We start from the raw sequence: 18,434 nt of genomic DNA on the forward strand, positions 1-18,434 counted from the left end.
ACTTAGGAAAATTAATTCCATTCTAAATGATGCAAGCTCCTTAATTACACTGCCACCCAAAGGGATTTAGGTTCTTCGTTTCCTAAGGGGTATTTAGCATTAAATATACAGGTGAGTAACCAGATTAATTTTTTAAGCTTCTAGCGAGCTAGCTCCCTGAGGCAACTGAAAAGGTAACATCTTACTCTTTTGTGCCTTACTATCTCTGACAGCTGTGACTTTATCTCGCTTTTTTAAAAAAAGACAGAATTTTCTACCTTTCTCTCTGATGATTCCAAAAATGCTTTCCCAGTGCTAAGGTACTATTGTTTTAGATAGCAGGATAAAAATACTTCAAAAAGCTTCTTCCTGGACTTTCACCTTTGGTGGCAATTTTAAAAGCCCTGGAAACATGTTTGGCAGTTACAACAGTTTCTGAACATTGGTTTCTAAACAACGACAACAACAAATAATCACTTAGCAATTTCCCCCAGGAAAACACTTTTCATCTCGAAGAGTACCTTGTCATTAGGCTCATGGTCTGCAATAGCTCCTTGGATATAATACACAAGAGAATCAATCAAGCCATTACATTCTCTCATCTTTTTCCTTCCTTCTGGGCCGGCAGAGCTCATGTTTCTGTGCAGGAAGGAATATGTTGGTGAGAAGAGATTTAGTCAAAGATATTTTTTGTGCTACTCTGACAAACTTTTCCAGCTAAATCTTAAAATCACTGAAGTTAAGGTTGACTGCTTCCTTTCTTCAGGGCTGTAAGACAATCTGAGCCTCTTCTAAATAAAACTTTCACTTCAGCATACTCCCAGACAAAAGCAAACACTCCAGGAAAACAAACCATGTGTTTGGATAGATAAGGTAAGATCTGACTCCAATTTTCATCTCAAAGTTGAGTTAAATTTTTTTAAACAAACCTGAACAAAAAAAACTGGACTTTTTTTCATTATTCCATTTTAAGTTATATTTTTAATATTTAGGATGGTGCCTATGTCAAAATAACAGAGGAACAACAGCTGTAAAAATTTCCATGCACACAAATGTCCTTTAGCAATTTACCTACACGAAACCAGTTCTTGATCCAAGATAACTCATCAACAGGCACTTGTTCTGAGAGTTTTAGCAACATCTCTACATTAACATGAGAAGAAAACCGATGTCACTTACAGGGCTACATTCACATGGCAGTTCAGGTGCATGTGGAAATTCTCCAGGGGGAAATGCTATTGGGCAGGAGGGGATTTGAATGCAGCCAGACTGGTAGGCTGGAGCAGCAGCCTGGCCCCACTGCTGGGCAAGAGGCTGCGGATGAATGGTGAGGCAGCTGCCAGAGCAGCAGTGGGAGACAGGGAAGAGGAGAAAGCTGTACTGTGCTCAGCTGATTCCCAGCTTCCCAGAGAAGCTGCTGGCATCTAAGCAGGTAAAAGCTGAAGCCAGTAGAAGCTTCTCAGTCTGAGAGGGAAATGCGAGATGCCTTCTGCAGATGCCTCATGCTGTTCTTCCGCAGCAGCTCAGACACTGCTCTGCAGGTTTTCTGCCTCCTCCACACCCAAAAGAAGGCACTGTTTGCCTGGCTTTCAAGTAACAGTCTCTGTGCTTTGTAGTAACCCAAGTGCACCTTGAAAACGAATTACAAAAGTGATTTAAAAACTCTTGAAAACCCAAACACACACTTGCTGCTTGAAGCTTAGCTCTAAATAAGATACTGATTTCCAGGGAAGTAACAACACATTCTGTTGTGTAATTACTTTTACAACTCAACAAGGTCTGAATTATGGAATGCTGGAATTATAAACCTAGGCCTCATTATTTTGGACTCCTGCAGCTCTGCTGGCCAAAAGACTGCACATTCCAGCTTCTTTGTTTGAAATAGCATTAAATATAACCCAACCTTAGCATCCATCAAAACCGGAGAGGGACATGTTTCTTTAGATAGTTTCAGGTTGCTTATTTTGTATGCTTACTTTACCCATCAGAAATCACAGTGTTTATTATTTTAGTAATGACAAAGCCAGTAAGGTACAGCTTTAAACTTTCCTGTAGATTACGACTGTAAAATGAATGTAGCATTTTATACATTGTCATTTCACTTCTACTGTTTTTTTCCCCCTGGAAAGTACATGCTCAGATTAAATACTAATGCACTGTAATTAGAATTTTACTTTAGGTCATAATGTAAACAATGTCTCTACCTATGAGTTCATTTATTCTCTCAGGAGATTATGTATCACATAATCAATATTCAGATTCCTCAATATGGCCTACTATAGACATCACTTTGAAATTTAATTTTACCTATATATGTCACATTTGAGGCATGTCACCCATTCATATGTTTATGGCTATGCTGACAGAAATGTACATGTTATAGCCCTTCTAGCACATAGCAAAAATAGTTCCTGAGGCACAGAGACTAAAAATACTGTTAAAGATAAGTGTGGAATTTCCCTCACCAAAGACACTTCAGCTGATGCAGTATTTAGTTTTGTCCCAGTACATCATTCTAAAACCCCCTGAACTTTTTACAACTGATCATGCTGAATACTTGTGCAAGGAGTGGCTGTGCCCTGGACTTGCTGTTTTAGCATGAATATAGTGAGGGAAACAGCTTTTATAGCTCAGGAGGTGGAGAAGAACCTGAACTGAGGGCACTGTCCTGTTCTGCAAAGGAAATTAATTACCAGACTCTGTTTCATTAAGAAGTTGATGCTCAACTGTTCATCCAGCAATAGATATCAGTGCATGTCTGTGTGCATGTCTGTACACACATGGCTACTCCATTCTCCACCTTTCCCTGTTTTCTTATCACCACAACGTGGGCCTGGAAGGGAAGAGCTCCTGCTCTCCCACTCACCCAAACACAGCTGTAACCACCTTACTCTAAATAGGGTCAGAGAAGAGCATTTCAGCCAAAACCTCAGTTGATAGCTTCAGTTTGTTTGCTAATTGAAGCTTGAGAAATTCCAGGAAATAAAAATGCTATTAGATTGGGAAGGAAAAAAAACGTTTCTGAGAAGTGTCACAGAAATGTAAACGAAAAAAAATTATTTTTTAAACAATGGCGACATTTTGCTTAGAAAATTTCAAAACTGACTTGGCTTCCCAAGATTTGAGGTTCCTGACAACTGGAACAGCTCCTTCTGAGCTCGGGAGCTGGACTTTATTATAGTGGAATTGCTGGAGGCCCTGAAATACTCAGTGCTTGGGCAATTGTCATGGCTGGGCTGGAAGGTCGGAAACCTTCAAGTCTGCTATGCAAATTTGTTTTATTTGCATTTTATCAAAAGTGCTCTGATATAAACAGATCCATGAAGCAAGGAACAGCTGGAGTAAAAATCAAGAGTCTTCTCATAGAAAAGCTCTTCTGCTACCCAATTTGTGATATTTCAACCCTGCATTGGTATTCAAGGGCTGGGACAGTGTAGCATGAGGAGAATACAGCCTTAGGGAGATTGGTGCTTGCAGGGATGGTCTCTAAGTGACTCAGAACTTACACTTTGGCATCACCTAACTACCAAAAATCTCTGACTTCTGGCATGCTCAAATGTGGTAATCCTGGTGACATGCTCAAACTATACCACATGCTAATGTGGATGCATTTTGTCTATCTATGTGCCTCATTTACCTCATCTTACATTTGCTGCTTCTGTTCTCTCTTGCACTCACACATGGTGCAACTATATCTGTAATCAAAATAGCTGTTTGCCCATGTTCTTGTGGCATTTGGGGAGGTTCAGCTAATTCCCTACTGGGAAATATAATTTTGATCCAGAGATGTGAGGTAAATACAAAGAAATGTGACATAGTAAAATCAAGCATGACTTTGAAAGAAACAGAATGATGGTAATTAGCTTGCAAATGGCACCAAATGAAAGGGATACTCCCTTTAAGCCAACACTGAGTCATACACCGACTGTTGGAAAAGGTTTTTGAACTGCTGTGAATGATCCACATAACTGATAAGAAGAGGGATTTTGCTCCTGGGACTCATTCAATTACCAGACAACGATTTCCTGGAGTAGTTTGGGAAATTCTATTCTCTGCATGCCTTACACAGTTCAAAAATCCATCAAGGAGGGAAAGGTATCTAGGATCTACTCAGTAACCAGAAGCGCCAAGCTGCAAGATGCTTGCTGGAAATAACAAAATTCCTTTCAGGAACTGGGGGAGCAGATAAACTGAAGAGGAGGCAAGAGAAGATAAGAATGGATGGAAATAAACTTCAAGGAGTAGCAATGCTATGCAAGAGGCCTTGGTTCAAAGACTTGTTATCATCAGTCATTTGTTTTACGTTCTCTCTTAGAAGCTTCCATTACAGGTTTGAGCTGCCATCACACTTTTCAACACACAGTGAGAGCTTTGGCTTCCCTTCTCTCTGGAGCAAATGGAAGAAGATGTTTATGCAGCCTCTTGGTCTAAAGTATAATGATACTACTTCCTCCAAATACAGCTTTACACTGTCCTTGTGGGTCACTGTGTAATTCAAAACAAAAGCTGAAACAAGAGCTGGGATAGACAAAGTGTCAAAAATAATTATGAAAAAGGAAGCATTACTTTTATTTAACTGGTTGGGGAACCAGTAACAGAGAGGATAGCTGACTTTTCTGGAGACAGTTGCCTAGAAAGTTTTGAAGAATTAGAATACAAAGGGGCACCAGATGCTTCAGTTCCAGAGCAATTAAACAGGAGGGCTCTGCAATGAAGTACAGCAGTTGTGACTCCGAGCTCCAACACTTAAATGAAATGTTTTGCAGGAGGAAACGTGATGACTAAACATAAATTTAGGGAAGTTCAGCATTGCAGAACTTTTGGGAACAGGTATTTCAAGGTAAAAATGGAACAAGATCATGTCTGTAATACTCCTGTAGATATTTTTTTTGTTGTTGTTGTTTTTACTTATTCAGCTTATTGTCAAGCAACCAGTGAAGTCTGTTCATTTGGCTTACTCTGCCTGTTCAGGGCACAGTGTTTTTTATCATACTTCACAACTGAACAATACTGTTTCTTATTCTAACCGCTAGTGCGGAATTCTGTGGCGTACGCAGCGTCTTTTTACTATGTTAAGTTTTGTGATCTGTGATTTCTGTGAAGCTTTGCTTCTGACATGGTTCTAAGACAAAACACAGACCTGGAGAAAGGGATTAACAAATCCTTCTAACGTCAGACTTCCTTATCAGTGACTGCAAACACTGACACAGGCAGCCAAGATTCAGGACTCCACAATACTTCTGGCAATAACTGGTTAGCAGGACAGGGATTGGTCTGCTCATTCACTCATTCCAGTGTTTGAAAGTATCTGCAATATTATCTGCTAGAGTGGATTCACTTCTGCTCCTGAACTTTTGTCAAGGAGGATGAAGAGAGCTGTGATTTATGAGTTGGTAACTGTGTGGCACAGTGCATACACCCACACCATATGCCAGTGTTAGATTTGGACTGTGGGTGTCCCTTTCAGTCCATAGGTGTATGTAAATTTTTGAAAATAAGTTTTGGCATTCTCCTATAGCTAAGTACTGTACTATGCATAATGTATTGCACTTCAAAGTACTATTTTTACCCTGTAATAGAAGCTGCAGGCTATAGACTTTATCAGCATGCACAACAAACATGTTAGTATTACAAAAGGGAAGACTAATTACAGATTTATATTTTGGCAAATAAATATACTCTTCAAACATCTTCATTAGCAACATCACTCCCTCAGTGCACAGTTTTATTACTTTGTGTATGCTCCTTTTTTAGTTTTCAGCATTTATTCATGCAGAGATTAATTTTTAATTAATACATAAGGAAGGAATACTTCTAGTGACCTAATCTGGGAGGGGCATCCATTTCCAATAAAGAGATGCAAACTGATTAATCTTAAAAATCTCAGCTATTTGGCCTGTACAAATATGATAAGCCTCTTCTGTGCCAGAAACTAATTCTGCGCTGCAATCCTGCAGATCTCCTTTACCTGGAAATTTTTGAGCCCTTCTTGTTCTAATTATAAGTGTTGAAGCTCTTAAAAATGAGGACTAGAATATGGACATCATATTTACAAGATGGGTAATTCATCTTTGAGCACCTAGATAAGGGCAGTTTAACAGAGTTTTCATTAAACCTGCAGAGCTCACTGCAGCTCTGGAGCAGCCTCAAGCACTGACTTTTCTGTACAGAGTAAGGTAAGCCCAGAATCTAATTTAAAAGAACTCAGCTACTGTTATGCCTTATTTGTCACATAACAACTTGTATCAAGCTGCTGAAACAATCTCAGACAAAGCAATACAGGGCTAAACCTGAGAATGATCCTTTGTCCACATCGGCTGGCTCATAGGGAAGAGACAGTTCCAGAGTCCAAATGCAGGACAGGAGCAGACAGACTGTTTCTGTATAAATGCATCCTGGGCTAAGCAATATGAAAAAAGACAACCTCTTTATTTCCTAAACACCACCAGCATTAGCTAGAGAGATTTTATTATGGGTGGTTAACGTTTCTTTTTATTTGCTTTTGAGCCATCATAGTAAATAAAAGTTAATTATTACTTAGAGATGAACTTAATTAGTAGCTAGTGGGCTGACAGGAGTTCCTACAGGAAAAGGTGCCTTATTGTTGGGTATTTTGTATAGCTAACAATTCATCTGTCTTCTGAAACCACATGAGTCAGGCACAGAGCTGTTTACACAGTAAAAATTAATGCCATATATATACAACTAATATGCTATAGGACACGTTAGCATAGCAGGAATGTGTGAGGCAAAACTGGGCAGCTTCCCAAGCCTCTAAATTTCAGACTTTATTCCTTGTACTATACTAGAAGGTGTGTAAAACTCAGGCCATGCCTTTGCACTTGTACTTTACTCCTCTAAGCAGCTCAAACTGCCCTTTCATACATTTTTGAAATGTGTAAACAAAAGGCATGCATCTCTGATGCTCATGAGTGTACTTAACGTGCAATGACTTTGGACTCACAAACACAAAGAGCCCCAGTTCTATAGGCTGTTATTTTTAATGGTGTTTTTATTGAAGATGTGATTTTCATCCTTCAGCCATTTAGGGGTGTGTTCACTGAGGCCCTTGGTGTTTCTCTGTAGTAAATGCTACTGTGTTCATGAGCCTATTAGCTGATTGTAGTAGTAAATACACAGCTGCAAATCTATTCATTCACTCCATGGCTGCAACTTGCTTGAACTTGTGTAAAAGGTTGGACAGGGCTTACCATGGTTTAAGAAATGGTTTTTCCTTAATTTAAATAATTTTCTAGTCAGTTTAAGTATAGATTATGATATGTCAAAGTAAGCATCTTTGGCAGCAGCTGAAAACTGAAGACTTTTATGTACTTCTAGGTATCGAGTCTCTTTTCCAAGTCATCTGTTTAGATGAGAAGGGATCGTGACTTGAGAGGAACTCTGTGCATTTATCCAAAGGGTCCTTGGAGATGCTAATGAATGTAACTATTAGTCATGGTTTATATGCAGAGTAGAAAAAAAGACTGACTTGGCCACTGCTGAGCATGTTCTGCTCACTAGTCAAAGGAGTGCTCCCATGCCTGGTAGCATTTAGCAGGTATTGCAGCAGGTGAGCAAAACATACTCAGCAGAAATGTCAAAAAATAATGGTCCCATTAATAACCAATAATGCTGTAGATGAGGATAACTTTCTCAGTCTCTCGAAAGAAAATTTCAGATACACAGGCACTTCAATTGTCCCACCAAAGATCTATGATACCAGAACTAATAATTCAAATATGTTAGTCTTTTGGTAGTCCAAATGGCACTTATAGGGCAATACAACAGTAAAGTGCATCAAAATTAAAAACAAGAAAAAAAATAAGTGTGCAGGCCTGTTTTATCATCACTATTGCTTTGGGTAGTTGTAGATTGAGTACTCACCTCAGGCATCCTGTGGCATTGTAGAAGATATCAGGGTCAGGTAAAACACTTGACTTCGGGTAATCTCGATCTGGCCAGCCTGAGTAAGGGATGAGGACAGCTTCAGTCAGCGTCTGCAGGGCTTCTCTAATCAACAGGTGCTTCAGCTGGTCATTAGAGGACAAATTCCACAACAAACCTGGAATACCCAAAATAAAATCAGAGAGGCAAAAAGACTCTGCTGCAGTTTGAAAGACTTAATCTCAAAGTCCTTGAAGTTAAAAGGTGAAGAAGCCTCACTGACACTTGACATTCTGACGAGGAGCAGAATGGGTTGGTAAGTGTTCACCAGCCCTGATCTGAGGACAGGGAAATGGGGCAAAAAAGGGAGCACAGTTATCCATGTGATTGAAATAAAATCTCTGCACAGTCAGTCTGATGCCCAACCATGAAGTGCAGTTTCCCATGGCTCTGCATTGCTCATCTGCAGCAATCATCTTCTCTATTACCAAAGTAGTACAAGCTAAACAGACATAACACCACCAGCATCAGTGATCATCCTCCACGGTTCCAGGGAGGAATTTGTCCATTCTGGATGCCTGGCAGAACTAGTTGCACTTCCAAGTACGAAGTAAAGACCAATGAGTGGGAGAATAAACTCGTATGCAAAAGGGATTGTGATGGGAAGTACAGAGATTGAGTTCACAGGTTGCTGGAAATCTGCTGGAAGACAGGAGATGCCCATTACCAAGTTTCTCTAACACTTGATAGCAAAATTTCTCATAGGAGGGAAAGCTGTTAAACCCTGGTTGGCCGTTACTGTCCAGACATTAGTCACTAAGCAAATCATTAAGTAATGCTACAAACCTTGTCTATTCACAATCTCCCAAACAAATCTTAAATATAATATTGCATAACTTACTAGGTTTGCTTATGTTCTATTCCAACAGATGACAATTCTTTTTAAAGTACTCTTCCCCTGGAAAACGACATGTATTTCTGCTTTTCACTACAAAGACATTCATTGTTTCCTCAGCCTGCTGCTCTAAGTTTCACAGACCTCCTTCTCCACACACACTGGCAGAGTATTAGTGAATGTTCCTTTCATCAATTCACAACAGAAAATGCTTCTTTTATATCTCCTTACACTTTGAATTTAATTTCAGGTATTGTGAGAAATAATAAAACCAAAACAAAAGCCAGCCAAAAGCAGCCCATTCCTTCTTTTGGGATCAGCTCTTCAACCTCTGAATTAAAGGATAAAAGGAAGAATGTATTTTCCTGAAGGAAAATAAGGCATATGGGAAATCAGACAAGCAGTCCAAAGAGCATTGGTAAGGGAAGCAGGTTAAAATAGAATGGCAAAAATGCAAGGAACGGCACAAGGACAGAATATAATTTCAAAAAGAACAAATTCATTTTTAATTGCAGATAGATACCTAGAATAGAATTGTCGGAACAGAATTTGAGATGTTGCTTACACTGTATATTTTCCAACAAAAATCCTACCTTTACCCACAGGCACTGTATCACTGGGCTGAGAAGGATTCTCTCAGTGGCATTCTGGGTGTGGATGAATTTGTTCACATTAGAAAATGTCTTTAGGAGTGGGCTCTTTCCTTGCACCTATGCTTAATGTACTCATAGGAGCATAGTTTTCCCTTAGATGGTTATTTGGAAAAATGGGTGGGGTCTGCTTTTGAATTTATATTTCTTTTAATGACAGTTCTGCTTGTGCTGTAATCTTCCCTGCAGGAAAAATTTCCTTTCATTTCTTGTATTTATGCTTCATGATAACAAGATCAAGAGGTTAGCTACTCCCTGGAGGCTCATCTGGCTTACCTTCAAAAGCTAATACTTTTTTTCTTTTTTCCATGCCACAGCCATTTTACTTTCTGTTCCTCAGTATGCTCTCCAAATACTATAAAATTCAATTCCTGTCTTGGCTCTTGTGTTGTCACCAAGTGACATCCTCTCCTGCTACTTACGAGTAACACCATTCCTTTCCTAAGTGACTTCTAAGTAGCTTGTCAAAAAGTCAAAAAGACAAAAAAAGGACAAAGCCTATGTTTCCTTTACTTTACTTGTATCAATGATTTCATGAAGCCAATTCAGTCAGTGTGCTCTTGAGGAGGACTCATTCACCCTATGAAGAGGCCATATAAGCACAGAAATTGCAGAGAAACCAGGCAGCTATTTTCTGCACAGGGGCCTTAGTTAAACCGGTCCATAGCAGCTTTCAAACCACTTTCATAGGCACAAAGCCACTTTGGTGGGGGTTGTGGTTTGGTGCTTTTCGTGTGTTCTCCTGGGATGCACAGAGCATGAGGCAGCACGCAGCACTTGCTGTAATCAGCATTTATCTCCATACACTTTGATTGCTTTCAGTCTTTTCATAGGACAATTCAAGGCACACTGCATGACTGTGCTCAGTCTGTATTCCTCAGGTCTTGAAGAAAAAACAGGCCATTGAAGTATTCTTTGAGAACATATGATGTAATGTGGCTTAATGTTAGGCAAGTGCTTGTCTGTATTAACACTGCCAGTACTAATAAGCCAGCGATCTTAAAAATAAGCTTTTAAGGTTGATGTTTACTTATGTCAGGTAATTTTCTGAGAGGCAATGAAGTACAGTATGAGAAAGCTTCTGTGTCTCTGAGTTTTAACTTCCTTCTCTCCAACAACTTCCTTATCTTCATATACTTTTGTCAGGTGGAGTGCTTTGGTACCATGCTTGCTACACAGCAACAGAAACAAAAAGCTTCCCTCTGCTGAGCTCAGACATCTTTAGTAAAGAGTATTGCATGCTTTCAATCCTTGGCCAGGAGTCTTTCACCACAGCTCGATGAGGGATTATCAGGCACCAAGATGATTTTAGTCATCTTTTATGGGGAAAGACATTCAGGTAAATATCATATCACACGTTTGGAAGTCCCTAATTTACAGTCAAAGTAGGCAAGTAATATGTATGATGTGGAAAGAAAAATGGACTTCTCGTGCTGACTGGGTGGAAGGACAAATTTTCCACATTAATCTTTTCCCAGAACTGTTACAACACTGCAGAGAGATTGCATGCATAGCTGTGATATTCCACTAGTCCTGCAGGAAGTCAAAGGCAATGCAAGAGGAGAAACAGAGCTTGTAGGTGAGCCATCAGTCAGACAGGGAAACTGTTGTTCAGCAGAATTTAACTATTTTGTTAGAAAGGCAGTCAAAGGTTTGCATTATCCTTGGAAGAGCCTTGTGTTGCAGCCCTTCTCAGGCTATGCAGGAAATCTGACAGGGCAGTAATTCCAGTGATTCCTAGATATCACTGTACATGCCAAGATCATCTGGAAGCAATGACCCAAGTTAGCATACTTATAACAGTGACTCTCTATCTCCTGTCTGCAGCTCACTCCTTGCCTGTCTGGGAAAGAAGGTGGCCAAAAGCAAAGCTAATATTCTCATAGAAATTCATTCATCCAGACTGCCCTTTGCCCTGTAGGCTCCTTGGAGCTTATTAAGGAGATGAAGAATTGTTCAAGTGATGGCAAAAAGTATGCCCTAGTGCCATTTTCACAAAGGCACTCTGTACTTCCTCCTGACTGCACATTTGGTCTTGAACAAAGCAAGAAATACTTCTCTCTTGGCATATTTTTAAAGCCATCCTTTGCAAGAGAGAGGCACGAAAGCATATCACAATATTTTGCTTTACACAAGCTATCTCATCTTGCTTGATATTGCTTAAATATTTTGTTGGTGTCTTCTTTGTTTTGTAACTAAATATTCATGTTCAACGACAGGGGTAATTGCAGAATGAAGATAAGCCTTCATCCAATTCCACATTGAAGGGGAAGACAGTACCATTCACAGTATCCATGTGAGCTATCCTGCACAGTCAACAGTTTTGTCAGAAATGATGGAATTGCTAGCAAGCAAAGAGCATTGGCTTTCTGGCCACTGTATCACCATTTTCACTGCTTACCTCACTGATCTGTAACAGCACAGAGAGATAACACACTATACAGTAAGTTACTAAGTGACCCAGTTGTGCAACTGATGAGTGTGAAAACCTTTAAAACATTTTAATGTTGCAGAGCTGTAGAACTGAGCCAAAAGAACCAACAATACAAAGCTTTGTTCTCCAGCTTAGGGAGCAGAGTATTTAAAATACTTAAAAGAATGCAGAATTACAGAAGGTCTTGACATGTCCTTGCTTCAAGGCAGGGCTGCTTGACACCTTCTGTATCTTTTCAAGCACAGTTCTCTTAATAGCTTTTGTTCCTGGTATCTTTAAGGTTCACTTGAAATAAACCTCCATTCATTTATTCATAATGTTTTCCATTTATAAAATATAAGCCTGCTCTTCCTTTGCATGCCAACGAGAATGAATGTGGGTCACAAGCAGTTGAATTCCAACAGACACATTATGGCTACACAGGACTGCAGGGATGAGGTGGTTGACAAAGCCAACAAGGCAGCAACCATAGGTTTCTTTTTGAGTAATGCTGGACTTTTCCTCCCACCATCCCTTCTGCTACACTGAAGTACAACAAGAGGTGTAATATGGGGTGTCTGATCCAAAGGGCTTTTCCTTCAAATTTGCAATGGGCCCTACTAATTAACAGTTCTTCCTCAAGGTTATTGGAAATAAAAGCATGAGAAGACTAGCCCTGCAAAAACAGAATCCAGAATGTCAGTCACTCCATTGATGATACTCTGTGATCTTTGCAGTCAAATGGCTGCCTGGGAGGAATTCTCTCCCCTGTACACAAAAAAGAAACATGCTGTTACTGTGGCAGAGCTTTCTGCTTGTCACAAATCCAAGAAGACAAGACTCGTGTGCAAACTGCTGGGAGTGGGAGAGCTCAGAGCAGAAATTTGGGGCAGTAGAGTTTGTGGGGAACACAACAACCATTTTCTATCCATGGCACCTGACAGTTCTGGGTGACTGTCTTCAACAAGGAACTCCCAGTAGGTGCTGTCAGCATAGAGTCAAATAACAAAGGCTGAGTTGCTGTGTAAATAGCAGCAGCATTAATTACAGTCCCAGTCACTTTCTTTTCTGGAATATCTAGGACTTTAAGCTTCCCGCAAGCAGACTCATATAATTTCTGAAGGAGTTTTAAGAGGGGAAGTTGCAGTTCCTCATCTCTTTTTATTGACTGAGAGACTGGTCTTGAGTAAGGACCTTGGAATTTTACCCTAAGTAAATTGCTTAGAATAGGTGACAATGTTCTTGTATTTAGTCACTAATCACGGGCCTAAGTAAACAATCATGTGCCTGTCCCGGAAAGCTTGTGCATTACTTAAAGCACTTCATGTTTGACTGCACAGAAAACACTACCTGTGATTTGCTTCTTAGTCTCTACATCCCTGGTGTGTCGGAGTAGGCGGAGCAAGAGTGGGATCCCTTTCTGCTCTGACACTTCCAGTTTGTTGTCATTGTCCTCAAACACCAAGTTTCTCAGAGCACCACATGCTGCCCGCTGAATGTCCTCATTCTGAACCTCAAGAAGCTGTAAAAGTTTGGGGATACCACCAAGTGAAAAAACCTGTGAAGGAAACAAAACACAGCAGAGAATACTTAGATCCTGTAAAAAACAAACTCCACTCTCCCCCTAGCCCAGCAAATATTTAAATAGTCATAGGGACTTCTTTCATTTGCTACTATTTGAAAGACTTGAAGCACAAATCATTAATCATTTGCACATGACTGCTAACTTCTGGTCTTTTATATGACTAATAGTTAAAATTAACTAAGGCAGGCATCATATTTTGATAATGTAAGAGAATGAAACTAAATATTTTCCAGCTTTGCTGCAGATTTGTACTCTCTGACGAGACATTTAATCTCTCTGTATTTTAGCTTCCATGTTGGTGAAATGGTTCTTTGAGATTTCATTCTGAACATTTATAAACTGTTTTGAGATTTCTATACATAAAATGTTCCTGAGATGCCAAATTTGTGTTTTTCCTCTTAGCAGCCAGCCTGATGAAAAGACAGTATTTTTTCTCTATTAACTTCTGTGCACTTATCAAATAAGTGACAGTGTATCAAATAAGAACACATTATACTTAGTACTTCTTATCTGTGGCATACTGAGAAAAAATACTAAACTAGTAAAATCTAAACATTGTAAGTTAGCTATCTACTGAACCACCCTCATTTAACAAAGACTACTTTTCAGTGTCTAATTCTTTAGAAAATGAGGTTTTGATCATAAATGAAGACTTTAGAAGACATTATTTTACCACAGCTGTATGGAAAATAAGTTTCCAAGTTCTACATGTTGTGGCAAATGAGGAATTCCAGTGATGTGCCATAAGCAAGCCTTGGCTCATTTAAGAACGACTTTACTATGAAAAGTACCTTACATTCATGTACAATTGAGAAAGGCTTCCTCCAGCATCTCAAAATGCCATATGGTTTTGTGGACAAACTCATCCTTGTGTATAATCAACAGCATGTGAAAGACTAAGAAATCTGATACAACTGTTTTGAGCAGTCCAGAGTTTAATAATAAAAAGAATTGAATGCAACTGGCAGGTGTTGGCAACACAAAGAAATGGAATGTAACACAGTCTTTTGCCCTTCATGTAGCAAAGTACTCAGCCTGCCAGCCTTTCCTCTGATTCAGCTGTACAAAAGGCACAGTTTCTTGCTACTGCACTGCTGACCTGATTCCCTCTGCAATCATTCCATAATCATCTCAATGCTAACAGAATGAAACACAGAAATACATATCTTGAGGGAAATGGAGCATAGAGGCACATCAACCTACTTTATTACAGTAGATCAGCCCTTTTGACACTGACACTGTAGTTGGTTGGGGTTTTTTAAACATTTATGCAGACTTTCTGTTGGTAATTTTAATGCATTTATAGCTCTTGTAAAAGAAGTGGTGCTATTTTGACCTAATTTGCAAAGGATAATTTAAAAAACCTATTGACTGGTCATTCTAAATTTTCATTGGTAGACAGAATTCACCAAAATACTGTAAAAACACCAGTTCACAAAAAAAAAAAGAAAAGCCACTAAACCCACAAACTATCAACTATCAGGGAATAAAGCATTGTAAGACAAAGGCTGAAAGGCTAAAAAGGGGACACAAAACAATGCCAATGTGAACAACTCTGACAGGCACCAAACAGAAAAGCTCAGCTAGGATATGTGGCATAGACAGGAAAATAGGAGAAGGCTTTAGGCTGACTGCTCCAATTAGAACACTTTTACTCATGCACTTGTTTTCCTGGGACGCTGTCTGAGAGAGGTCTGTATAATAAACCACCTCCAAACATGAAATTCTGAAGTTCTGTCCTCAGTCTGAAGTTAAGGATGCTACCTGTACTGGTGTTTTCTTCCAAAACAGTCTTTGACATACCATAAAGCAAGTTAAAAGGACTGAGTGATGTTTGGCTGTCACTGAACTGGACTGAATATACATGGAGTTAAGGCTGAGGTTACATATGAATGATACTGAGCATATTACAAACCAAGGCAGGTGTAAAACTGTTTTTCAATAGTTGAAATAAACTATCACCTTACACATTCATGTACAGAACAGAGAGACATATTTGTGTCCAATAGGGAAAGAAAAGGAAGAAGAGAATATATTTAATACGTGCTTTCAAAGAACTCGTAAGAGACCTAACAAGTGTCTTCTAAGGGATTTAAAAAATTTGGTTAATCTAAACAATGTATTAATGCATTTGTGCAGTCCCAGAGAGCCCTTAACATTTTGGCTAATCCATGCACTGCATTAACACATTTGTGCACTCCTAGCAAATCCTAAAGATTGGATAAGTTTGTACTCTACTCCCAGACTTTTCTTTTCTGGGATATTTTTGTACTAATGGTGTAAGCGTGCAAGTCAAAAATGAGAGACAAGAGCAATTATAATGACAAAAAGTTCAGAGTCTATTTATAAAGGCTGAAAGAACTATGTTTTTTTGGCCTGAAAAGGAGCAAATTAAGTGGTTTTTTCACTTTGCAGCGTCAACATTTATGAAAAACCATCCAGACAGGATAGAAACTAATCAAATCAGTTTGAAAAAGGGAGATTTAAGTTATGCTTTTAAAGTTATATCAGGAATAACTGGCAAAGGTAGTAAAGCTCTTTGACTGCTTACAGAAGCTTGTGGAATCCTAATCAATGGCTTGATCTGGAGGTTGGTCCTAAACATCTGTAATTACCCATGGTTTGAGTGAATTTTTACCCTACATTTCTATGTCTCCTACCACAAAATGCTAAAGCCCAAATTTTTGCAAGCATAGACCCAGTCCTGTTCCATGGATTTAAAAGGGTCTGCAGCATAAAGCATCAGTGTATTTTAGGGAAAATAACATTAGTATCCTATAAGGTTTCTTGGGTGCCTTTTTTCTCTTCATGCTGACATAGTACCATACAGTACAGAAAGCTATTTTCTCTATCTGACTGTAACTGGCATTAAAATAATTACTTACTTTTCTTCTGGCATCTGCTTTCTGGAAGCACTCATGCTGTATGAAAGTCACTGCAGCAAGAATCCTAGGTGTGGACTGTGTATTTTCACTCTTCAGTATGTTCACTGCACGCTCCAGTGTCATCTCCACTTCTGGGCTCCTTAAAAGTATAGACAGAGGAAATAGGGTGAAGCAAGAGTGCAGAAAAATTATCTTTGTCATAATACAAGGATTTTTGTATTTTCAAGTAACTTTAGATTGTCTTAGAACTTTTTTTCCTTTCCAGTAGCAGAAAGTATTAAAAAAGCTGGGGAAGAGAAAATCATAAATGAAAGTGTGGCAACAATGAAAAGTTCTGGAGAAAGTCATGCTTCAAATTCTAAAAACAAAATGGAAACGTTAGTGGGTGTTTTTATCAGTGTTTCCATCAGTTTCCATCCTTTCATCACTGGATGAAGGACAGGATGTGGAAGGAAAGATGAAGGAAGTGGATGAAGATCCAAAGAAGGCTATAACCAAAGCAGAGTGAAGGTCATGAAGACACCTTGATGTTTTCCTCAGTAATGTGATGATTGCTTTTCTACATTTGTTTTCATGCCTTCCATCCATTTCTTAGTTCCCAGAATACATATATGCAGGGCAGCATATTTCAAACTATAGAAGTTGTTCTAGTTTGAAATAGATGGGCAAAGCCTTTTTTTCAGAATAAAAATAGCACTCATTAAACTGAGTATGTACATCGACTGTGGGAGGATTAAAAATAAGCATGGCTATTTTCCTCTCAACTTCCAGCATGTTTGCTTAAATGATGATTGTGTTAGACAATCATATAAAAAAAATGGAAAGAGAGGTCACCAGACACATTTTTTCCCAACTAAATGGAACATAAAACAATTCATGGCACATTCAGGTGCATTAGCCATGGTGCAGGTGGTTATGCTCCCCAGACTTTTATTTACTTTTTGTTTCAAGTATGTTCCACCTAGAGAAAAAAAAAAGGGGGGGGAGGGGAGGAGGAGGGGAAGTGGACAAGAATATGAGCATTTTATTTTTTTAAACCAGATAGTTTTGTAATACCAGATCCTCTGTTGCCCAGACAGGGATGAGAAGGCAGTCTGTGAACCCCAGTGAAACAAGCAGTCATTGGCAATAACTCCCTACTTCAGAGCTACCAGAATGATAATGATTTACTTGATAATCATCTCAGTAAATGAACCCAAAGTTAGAAATATTAACACAATTACCATTTATGTTAAAATAGGAACCTAGGAAATAAATTGGCTTAAATTGAAATTTTAATTTTTTTTCAATTAACTAAGTAGAAATATTAAATAATAAACAATGTTCAGGAAAGTGAAACACCAAATGTTTTGATATTGAGAAGAGAAACATTCCTAAAGAATGTGTTTGTAGACTGCACCAGGTGTCACCCAGTTCTTCAGCTCTGAGACTGGCTCCATAATGGACCTGCAGGAGTGAAAGAGCTTGGAATTCCAGACTTGCCCAGAATGGGCTGCAGGGGAGCAATGCAGACAAACCAGGCAGAAATCAGGCAGGTTTCTCACAGGGAATCTTGCTATAAATGCACTGAAATCCAACTGTTTCCCCCAAAATGTTTATGATGTACTCATGAGCTCTGACACAAAAACAGATTTTGCTGGAATTTTTCTTGCAGCTACACTGTAAATCGACATCTGCTGCTCGGTTTTGGCAAGGTAAAACCAATTAGTATGTCTGTAAGGACAGTAAAGAAGTGGAGAATTTTGATTCATTGCACCTGTTGCAAATGAAATTATACACCCATACCCTGAGGTTTCTACCTGCTTTTATATTTCTTTTTGGTATAAATATGTTATTTCTTGTCTTCTCCTCTGAGTTAGTGTTTTGAGCAAATACACAGTATCTATAGGTGCTGAGGATGCTTGTGCAAGAGAAAGAAGGGGACAGCGTCAATGGAGAGGTTAAATCAAAGAGAAATTAGACAGAACTTTGGTTAGTATCTCTAGTGCCTGGCAATGCTTACAGCTTCCAGATTTTCAGGGTTTACTTCCGGCCAGATTTAAAACAAAGTAGTTACTAAGTTACTCTAAATTGTAAGTAAGGTGAACTGATCAGAAACCTACTTAAAGATCTCAAACAATGAGTGATGAAAAAAAGCTAGATC

The 18,434-nt window shown here is 39.0% G+C and overlaps 1 protein-coding gene across 1 annotated transcript in view; it reads right to left on the bottom strand.

The window, feature by feature from the left end:
• The window catches only part of PKP2 (plakophilin 2), a 40,657-nt gene that overhangs the window by 7,934 nt on the left and 14,289 nt on the right, over positions 1 to 18,434 (bottom strand). The window contains exons 4-7 of the mRNA XM_064654685.1: positions 16,292 to 16,430; positions 13,172 to 13,379; positions 7,864 to 8,041; positions 501 to 618 (exon numbers count right to left, since the gene is read on the bottom strand). Of these exons, the coding sequence (XP_064510755.1) occupies positions 501 to 618; positions 7,864 to 8,041; positions 13,172 to 13,379; positions 16,292 to 16,430 (643 nt within the window). The remainder of the gene's footprint in view (positions 1 to 500; positions 619 to 7,863; positions 8,042 to 13,171; positions 13,380 to 16,291; positions 16,431 to 18,434) is intronic.

The sequence above is a fragment of the Pseudopipra pipra genome, chromosome 5 (genome assembly GCF_036250125.1).
Source record: "Pseudopipra pipra isolate bDixPip1 chromosome 5, bDixPip1.hap1, whole genome shotgun sequence".
Lineage (NCBI taxonomy): Eukaryota > Metazoa > Chordata > Aves > Passeriformes > Pipridae > Pseudopipra > Pseudopipra pipra.